The sequence below is a fragment of the Callionymus lyra genome, chromosome 2 (assembly GCF_982586985.1).
Source record: "Callionymus lyra chromosome 2, fCalLyr1.hap1.1, whole genome shotgun sequence".
NCBI classification, from domain to species: Eukaryota; Metazoa; Chordata; class Actinopteri; order Syngnathiformes; family Callionymidae; genus Callionymus; species Callionymus lyra.
This window is the reverse complement of record NC_141819.1, coordinates 1,836,326-1,847,535: the sequence shown is the minus strand read 5'-3', so window position 1 is coordinate 1,847,535 and position 11,210 is coordinate 1,836,326. Positions and strand designations below refer to the sequence as shown.

Below are 11,210 nucleotides of genomic sequence, written 5' to 3'. Positions count from 1 at the left end.
TCACCACAGTACTTGTAATTACAACACATTATTACTACAGTACTAATACTTCCTCACCACAGTACGTGCAATAACAACACAATATAACTACAGTACTAATACTTCCTCACCACAGTACGTGTAAAAACAATATTACTACAGTACTAATACTTCCTCACCACAGTACGTGTAATAACAACACATTATTACTACCGTACTAATACTTCCTCACCATGGTACGTGTAAAAACAATATTACTACAGTACTAATACTTCCTCACCACAGTACGTGTGATAACAACACATTATTACTACAGTACTAATACTTCCTCACCACAGTACGTGTAATAACAACACATTATTACTACAGTACTAATACTTCCTCACCACAGTACGTGTAATAACAACACATTATTACTACAGTACTAATACTTCCTCACCACAGTACCTGTAATAAAAACACATTATTACTACAGTACTAATACTTCCTCACCACAGTACCTGTAATAACAACACATTATTACTACAGTACTAATACTTCCTCACCACAGTACGTGTAATAACAACACATTATTACTACAGTACTAATACTTCCTCACCACAGTACGTGTAATAACAACACATTATTACTACAGTACTAATACTTCCTCACCACAGTACGTGTAATAACAATATTACTACAGTACTAATACTTCCTCACCACAGTACGTGTAATAACAACACATTATTACTACAGTACTAATTCTTCCTCACCACAGTACGTGTAATAACAACACATTATTACTACAGTACTAATACTTCCTCACCACAGTACGTGTAATAACAACATATTATTACTACAGTACTAATACTTCCTCACCACAGTACCTGTAATAACAACACATTATTACTACAGTACTAATTCTTCCTCACCACAGTACTTGTAATTACAACACATTATTACTACAGTACTAATACTTCCTCACCACAGTACGTGCAATAACAACACAATATAACTACAGTACTAATACTTCCTCACCACAGTACGTGCAATAACAACACAATATAACTACAGTACTAATACTTCCTCACCAGAGTACGTGTAATAACAACACATTATTACTACAGTACTAATACTTCCTCACCACAGTACTTGTAATAACAACACATTATTACTACAGTACTAATACTTCCTCACCACAGTATGTGTAATAACAACACATTATTACTACAGTACTAATACTTCCTCACCATGGTACGTGTAAAAAGAATATTACTACAGTACTAATACTTCCTCACCACAGTACGTGTAATAACAACACATTATTACTACAGTACTAATACTTCCTCACCACAGTACGTGTAATAACAACACATTATTACTACAGTACTAATACTTCCTCACCACAGTACGTGTAATAACAACACATTATTACTACAGTACTAATACTTCCTCACCACAGTACGTGTAATAACAACACATTATTACTACAGTACTAATACTTCCTCACCACAGTACCTGTTATAACAACACATTATTACTACAGTACTAATACTTCCTCACCACAGTACTTGTAATTACAACACATTATTACTACAGTACTAATACTTCCTCACCACAGTACGTGTAATAACAACACATTATTACTACAGTACTAATACTTCCTCACCACAGTATGTGTAATAACAATATTACTACAGTACTAATACTTCCTCACCACAGTACGTGTAATAACAACACATTATTACTACAGTACTAATTCTTCCTCACCACAGTACGTGTAATAACAACACATTATTACTACAGTACTAATACTTCCTCACCACAGTACGTGTAATAACAACACATTATTACTACAGTACTAATACTTCCTCACCACAGTACGTGTAATAACAACACATTATTACTACAGTACTAATACTTCCTCACCACAGTACGTGTAATAACAATATTACTACAGTACTAATACTTCCTCACCACAGTACGTGTAAAAACAATATTACTACAGTACTAATACTTCCTCACCACAGTACTTGTAATTACAACACATTATTACTACAGTACTAATACTTCCTCACCACAGTACGTGAAATAACAACATATTATTACTACAGTACTAATACTTCCTCACCACAGTACCTGTAATAACAACACATTATTACTACAATACTAATACTTCCTCACCACAGTACGTGTAATAACAACACATTATTACTACAGTACTAATACTTCCTCACCACAGTACATGTAATAACAACACATTATTACTACAGTACTAATACTTCCTCACCACAGTACGTGCAATTACAACACAATATAACTACAGTACTAATACTTCCTCACCACAGTACGTGCAATAACAACACAATATAACTACAGTACTAATACTTCCTCACCACAGTACGTGTAATAACAACACATTATTACTACAGTACTAATACTTCCTCACCACAGTACTTGTAATAACAACACATTATTACTACAGTACTAATACTTCCTCACCGCAGTACGTGTAATAACAACACATTATTACTACAGTACTAATACTTCCTCACCACAGTATGTGTAATAACAATATTACTACAGTACTAATACTTCCTCACCACAGTACGTGTAATAACAACACATTATTACTACAGTACTAATTCTTCCTCACCACAGTACGTGTAATAACAACACATTATTACTACAGTACTAATACTTCCTCACCACAGTACGTGTAATAACAACATATTATTACTACAGTACTAATACTTCCTCACCACAGTACCTGTAATAACAACACATTATTACTACAGTACTAATACTTCCTCACCACAGTATGTGTAATAACAACACATTATTACTACAGTACTAATACTTCCTCACCACAGTACGTGTAATAACAACACATTATTACTACAGTACTAATACTTCCTCACCACAGTACGTGTAATAACAATATTACTACAGTACTAATACTTCCTCACCACAGTACGTGTAAAAACAATATTACTACAGTACTAATACTTCCTCACCACAGTACTTGTAATTACAACAAATTATTACTACAGTACTTATACTTCCTCACCACAGTACGTGTAATAACAACATATTATTACTACAGTACTAATACTTCCTCACAACAGTACCTGTAATAACAACACATTATTACTACAGTACTAATACTTCCTCACCACAGTACGTGTAATAACAACACATTATTACTACAGTACTAATACTTCCTCACCACAGTACGTGTAATAACAACATATTATTACTACAGTACTAATACTTCCTCACCACAGTACGTGTAATAACAACACATTATTACTACAGTACTAATACTTCCTCACCACAGTACGTGTAATAACAACACATTATTACTACAGTACTAATACTTCCTCACCACAGTACGTGTAATAACAACACATTATTACTACAGTACTAATACTTCCTCACCACAGTACGTGTAATAACAATATTACTACAGTACTAATACTTCCTCACCACAGTACGTGTAAAAACAATATTACTACAGTACTAATACTTCCTCACCACAGTACTTGTAATTACAACAAGTTATTACTACAGTACTTATACTTCCTCACCACAGTACGTGTAATAACAACATATTATTACTACAGTACTAATACTTCCTCACAACAGTACCTGTAATAACAACACATTATTACTACAGTACTAATACTTCCTCACCACAGTACGTGTAATAACAACACATTATTACTACAGTACTAATACTTCCTCACCACAGTACGTGTAATAACAACATATTATTACTACAGTACTAATACTTCCTCACCACAGTACCTGTAATAACAACACATTATTACTACAGTACTAATACTTCCTCACCACAGTACGTGTAATAACAACACATTATTACTACAGTACTAATACTTCCTCACCACAGTACGTGTAATAACAACACATTATTACTACAGTACTAATACTTCCTCACCACAGTACGTGTAATAACAATATTACTACAGTACTAATACTTCCTCACCACAGTACGTGTAAAAACAATATTACTACAGTACTAATACTTCCTCACCACAGTACTTGTAATTACAACAAATTATTACTACAGTACTTATACTTCCTCACCACAGTACGTGTAATAACAACATATTATTACTACAGTACTAATACTTCCTCACAACAGTACCTGTAATAACAACACATTATTACTACAGTACTAATACTTCCTCACCACAGTACGTGTAATAACAACACATTATTACTACAGTACTAATACTTCCTCACCACAGTACGTGTAATAACAACACATTATTACTACAGTACTAATACTTCCTCACCACAGTACGTGTAATAACAATATTACTACAGTACTAATACTTCCTCACCACAGTACGTGTAATAACAACACATTATTACTACAGTACTAATTCTTCCTCACCACAGTACGTGTAATAACAACACATTATTACTACAGTACTAATACTTCCTCACCACAGTACGTGTAATAACAACATATTATTACTACAGTACTAATACTTCCTCACCACAGTACCTGTAATAACAACACATTATTACTACAGTACTAATTCTTCCTCACCACAGTACTTGTAATTACAACACATTATTACTACAGTACTAATACTTCCTCACCACAGTACGTGCAATAACAACACAATATAACTACAGTACTAATACTTCCTCACCACAGTACGTGCAATAACAACACAATATAACTACAGTACTAATACTTCCTCACCAGAGTACGTGTAATAACAACACATTATTACTACAGTACTAATACTTCCTCACCACAGTACTTGTAATAACAACACATTATTACTACAGTACTAATACTTCCTCACCACAGTATGTGTAATAACAACACATTATTACTACAGTACTAATACTTCCTCACCATGGTACGTGTAAAAAGAATATTACTACAGTACTAATACTTCCTCACCACAGTACGTGTAATAACAACACATTATTACTACAGTACTAATACTTCCTCACCACAGTACGTGTAATAACAACACATTATTACTACAGTACTAATACTTCCTCACCACAGTACGTGTAATAACAACACATTATTACTACAGTACTAATACTTCCTCACCACAGTACGTGTAATAACAACACATTATTACTACAGTACTAATACTTCCTCACCACAGTACCTGTTATAACAACACATTATTACTACAGTACTAATACTTCCTCACCACAGTACTTGTAATTACAACACATTATTACTACAGTACTAATACTTCCTCACCACAGTACGTGTAATAACAACACATTATTACTACAGTACTAATACTTCCTCACCACAGTATGTGTAATAACAATATTACTACAGTACTAATACTTCCTCACCACAGTACGTGTAATAACAACACATTATTACTACAGTACTAATTCTTCCTCACCACAGTACGTGTAATAACAACACATTATTACTACAGTACTAATACTTCCTCACCACAGTACGTGTAATAACAACACATTATTACTACAGTACTAATACTTCCTCACCACAGTACGTGTAATAACAACACATTATTACTACAGTACTAATACTTCCTCACCACAGTACGTGTAATAACAATATTACTACAGTACTAATACTTCCTCACCACAGTACGTGTAAAAACAATATTACTACAGTACTAATACTTCCTCACCACAGTACTTGTAATTACAACACATTATTACTACAGTACTAATACTTCCTCACCACAGTACGTGAAATAACAACATATTATTACTACAGTACTAATACTTCCTCACCACAGTACCTGTAATAACAACACATTATTACTACAATACTAATACTTCCTCACCACAGTACGTGTAATAACAACACATTATTACTACAGTACTAATACTTCCTCACCACAGTACATGTAATAACAACACATTATTACTACAGTACTAATACTTCCTCACCACAGTACGTGCAATTACAACACAATATAACTACAGTACTAATACTTCCTCACCACAGTACGTGCAATAACAACACAATATAACTACAGTACTAATACTTCCTCACCACAGTACGTGTAATAACAACACATTATTACTACAGTACTAATACTTCCTCACCACAGTACTTGTAATAACAACACATTATTACTACAGTACTAATACTTCCTCACCGCAGTACGTGTAATAACAACACATTATTACTACAGTACTAATACTTCCTCACCACAGTATGTGTAATAACAATATTACTACAGTACTAATACTTCCTCACCACAGTACGTGTAATAACAACACATTATTACTACAGTACTAATTCTTCCTCACCACAGTACGTGTAATAACAACACATTATTACTACAGTACTAATACTTCCTCACCACAGTACGTGTAATAACAACATATTATTACTACAGTACTAATACTTCCTCACCACAGTACCTGTAATAACAACACATTATTACTACAGTACTAATACTTCCTCACCACAGTACGTGTAATAACAACACATTATTACTACAGTACTAATACTTCCTCACCACAGTACGTGTAATAACAACACATTATTACTACAGTACTAATACTTCCTCACCACAGTACGTGTAATAACAATATTACTACAGTACTAATACTTCCTCACCACAGTACGTGTAAAAACAATATTACTACAGTACTAATACTTCCTCACCACAGTACTTGTAATTACAACAAATTATTACTACAGTACTTATACTTCCTCACCACAGTACGTGTAATAACAACATATTATTACTACAGTACTAATACTTCCTCACAACAGTACCTGTAATAACAACACATTATTACTACAGTACTAATACTTCCTCACCACAGTACGTGTAATAACAACACATTATTACTACAGTACTAATACTTCCTCACCACAGTACGTGTAATAACAACATATTATTACTACAGTACTAATACTTCCTCACCACAGTACCTGTAATAACAACACATTATTACTACAGTACTAATACTTCCTCACCACAGTACGTGTAATAACAACACATTATTACTACAGTACTAATACTTCCTCACCACAGTACGTGTAATAACAACACATTATTACTACAGTACTAATACTTCCTCACCACAGTACGTGTAATAACAATATTACTACAGTACTAATACTTCCTCACCACAGTACGTGTAAAAACAATATTACTACAGTACTAATACTTCCTCACCACAGTACTTGTAATTACAACAAATTATTACTACAGTACTTATACTTCCTCACCACAGTACGTGTAATAACAACATATTATTACTACAGTACTAATACTTCCTCACAACAGTACCTGTAATAACAACACATTATTACTACAGTACTAATACTTCCTCACCACAGTACGTGTAATAACAACACATTATTACTACAGTACTAATACTTCCTCACCACAGTACGTGTAATAACAACACATTATTACTACAGTACTAATACTTCCTCACCACAGTACGTGTAATAACAATATTACTACAGTACTAATACTTCCTCACCACAGTACGTGTAAAAACAATATTACTACAGTACTAATACTTCCTCACCACAGTACTTGTAATTACAACAAATTATTACTACAGTACTTATACTTCCTCACCACAGTACGTGTAATAACAACATATTATTACTACAGTACTAATACTTCCTCACAACAGTACCTGTAATAACAACACATTATTACTACAGTACTAATACTTCCTCACCACAGTACGTGTAATAACAACACATTATTACTACAGTACTAATACTTCCTCACCACAGTACGTGTAATAACAACACATTATTACTACAGTACTAATACTTCCTCACCACAGTACGTGTAATAACAACACATTATTAACAAGAGGGATGTGTCTCGCCTGCAGTTGATTCAGAACTCTGCAGCGAGAATTCTGACCCGCTCTAGTAGAAGAACTCACATTTCTCCGGTCCTTAAAACTCTTCACTGGCTTCCAGTTTCTTTCAGGATCAACTTTAAAATTCTGGTTCTTACTTTCAGATCTATTCATGGTCAGGCTCCTCCTTACATCACTGATCTGATCCAGCCTTACACCCCAGCTCGGGCTCTGAGGTCTGTGGATCAGAATCTACTTATGGTTCCACGCACACGGCTCAGGACCAGAGGAGAGAAATCTTTTCAGGCTGTTGCTCCTAAGCTTTGGAACAATCTTCCTCTCTCTTTACGCTTGATGGAGTCTACTGACGCCTTTAAGAAACACCTTAAGACGTTTCTATTTGTACAGGCTTTTCCTTGAATTTCTCGAACTCCTGTGTTGTTCTCGGTGTTGTCTTGATCTTTGAAGTATGTACTGTTTTGAGTATTGTTTTGATTGTTAAAGCGCTTTGTGACCCTGGTCTCGAAAAGCGCTATATAAATATATATTACTTACTTACTTACTTACTATTATTACTACCATACTAATACTTCCTCACCACAGTATGTGTAATAACAATATTACTACAGTACTAATACTTCCTCACCACAGTTCGTGTAAAAACAATATTACTACAGTACTAATACTTCCTCACCACAGTACTTGTAATTACAACACATTATTACTACAGTACTAATACTTCCTCACCACAGTACGTGCAATAACAACACAATATTACTACAGTTCTAATACTTACTCACCACAGTACGTGCAATAACAACACAATATTACTACAGTACTAATACTTCCTCACCACAGTACGTGTAAAAACAATATTACTACAGTACTAATACTTCCTCACCACAGTACGTGCAATAACAACACAATATTACTACAGTACTAATACTTCCTCACCACAGTACGTGTAATAACAACACAATATTACTACAGTACTAATACTTCCTCACCACAGTACGTGTAATAACAACACAATATTACTACAGTACTAATACTTCCTCACCACAGTACGTGTAGATACTGCACTGATCCTCGAAGCGAACCTGCAGGTTGTGCAGGACGGCAGGTTCGTGCAGGAAGCTGAGGGTCGTGAGGTCGTTCTCTCCCTCACAGATGTCGGGGTTCGCCAGTGGAGGCAGATCGTCCAGGGACCCCACGAGGACCTGGACCTCCTGCCGGGACACGATATCGTAGTGGGTTCATGTGATAAAGTACCATGTGATAAAGTACCAGGTGAGTACTGCATGTACTATTACTGTACTATACATGACTAATGTAATAGTTTGACACTAGTTACAACAGTTAGCTTGACTTGACTAGTGGAAGCGACTAGTTAGAGATTTGGTGAAGACTAGCAATGATTGACACAATATTTAGTTTTAATGCCAACATGTAGCTTTATCTCTGTGGTTTACCTTTTTTTATTATCCCTAAAAATCATGCTAATGCTAGCGTGGCTATCACTAATGCTAGCGGGGCTAATGCTAACATTAGCTTTCACGATAGCATATATTTACAGCACAAAAACAATTGTTTGTATGAATATTGTAATTTTTTAAACAAAAACACACAGGTGTGTTTGTCACTTTGTGTCGTCAGATCAAGATAATAAAGATAAATACTATTTTCCTAAACAATACATACAAACGAAATATAATTAAACTATAAACATGGTTAAGAAAAAAAAAGTAAAATACATTTTTTGAGGAAACATTGGTTTATTTCAAATATATTTCTTGTCCTTAAGTGTTGAATGAAGTCTAGATGTCCATATGAATACATTTATAATATATATAAATATATAATAGATTACAGTTGAAAATTGTTTGATTATAGTTGAAAATTGTTTGATTATAGTTGAAAATTGTTGGATTATAGTTGAAAATTGTTGGATTATAGTTGAAAATTGTTTGATTATAGTTGAAAATTGTTGGATTATAGTTGAAAATTGTTTGATTATAGTTGAAAATTGTTGGATTATAGTTGAAAATTGTTTGATTATAGTTGAAAATTGTTTGATTATAGTTGAAAATTGTTTGATTATAGTTGAAAATTGTTTGATTATAGTTGAAAATTGTTGGATTATAGTTGAAAATTGTTTGATTATAGTTGAAAATTGTTTGATTATAGTTGAAAATTGTTGGATTATAGTTGAAAATTGTTGGATTATAGTTGAAAATTGTTTGATTATAGTTGAAAATTGTTTGATTATAGTTGAAAATTGTTTGATTATAGTTGAAAATTGTTGGATTATAGTTGAAAATTGTTTGATTATAGTTGAAAATTGTTGGATTATAGTTGAAAATTGTTTGATTATAGTTGAAAATTGTTTGATTATAGTTGAAAATTGTTTGATTATAGTTGAAAATTGTTTGATTATAGTTGAAAATTGTTCTATTATAGTTGAAAATTGTTGGATTATAGTTGAAAATTGTTTGATTATAGTTGAAAATTGTTTGATTAAAGTTGAAAATTGTTTGATTATAGTTGAAAATTGTTTGATTATAGTTGAAAATTGTTTGATTATAGTTGAAAATTGTTTGATTATAGTTGAAAATTGTTAGATTATAGTTGAAAATTGTTTGATTAAAGTTGAAAATTGTTTGATTACAGTTGAAAATTGTTTGATTATAGTTGAAAATTGTTTGATTATAGTTGAAAATTGTTAGATTATAGTTGAAAATTGTTTGATTATAGTTGAAAATTGTTTGATTATAGTTGAAAATTGTTAGATTATAGTTGAAAATTGTTTGATTACAGTTGAAAATTGTTTGATTATAGTTGAAAATTGTTTGATTATAGTTGAAAATTGTTAGATTATAGTTGAAAATTGTTTGATTATAGTTGAAAATTGTTTGATTATAGTTGAAAATTGTTTGATTATAGTTGAAAATTGTTAGATTATAGTTGAAAATTGTTTGATTAAAGTTGAAAATTGTTTGATTAAAGTTGAAAATTGTTTGATTACAGTTGAAAATTGTTAGATTATAGTTGAAAATTGTTTGATTAAAGTTGAAAATTGTTTGATTATAGTTGAAAATTGTTGGATTATAGTTGAAAATTGTTTGATTAAAGTTGAAAATTGTTTGATTATAGTTGAAAATTGTTTGATTATAGTTGAAAATTGTTTGATTACAGTTGAAAATTGTTTGATTATATTTCAATTGTTTGATTATAGTTGAAAATTGTTTTATTATAGTTGAAAATTGTTTGATTATAGTTGAAAATTGTTTGATTATATTTCAATTATTTGATTATAGTTGAAAATTGTTTGGTTATTTTTAATTTGTTTGATTAAAGTAGTAAAGTCTGTCTCTTCAAGACGCAGTAACTTCTCATCATGACCATGTTTTATT

The 11,210-nt window shown here is 32.3% G+C and overlaps 1 protein-coding gene across 1 annotated transcript in view; it reads right to left on the bottom strand.

The window, feature by feature from the left end:
* The window catches only part of LOC148085044 (unconventional myosin-Va), a 52,075-nt gene that overhangs the window by 40,121 nt on the left and 744 nt on the right, over positions 1 to 11,210 (bottom strand). The window contains exon 3 of the mRNA XM_087783213.1: positions 8,858 to 9,026. Within this exon, the coding sequence (XP_087639339.1) occupies positions 8,858 to 9,026 (169 nt within the window). The remainder of the gene's footprint in view (positions 1 to 8,857; positions 9,027 to 11,210) is intronic.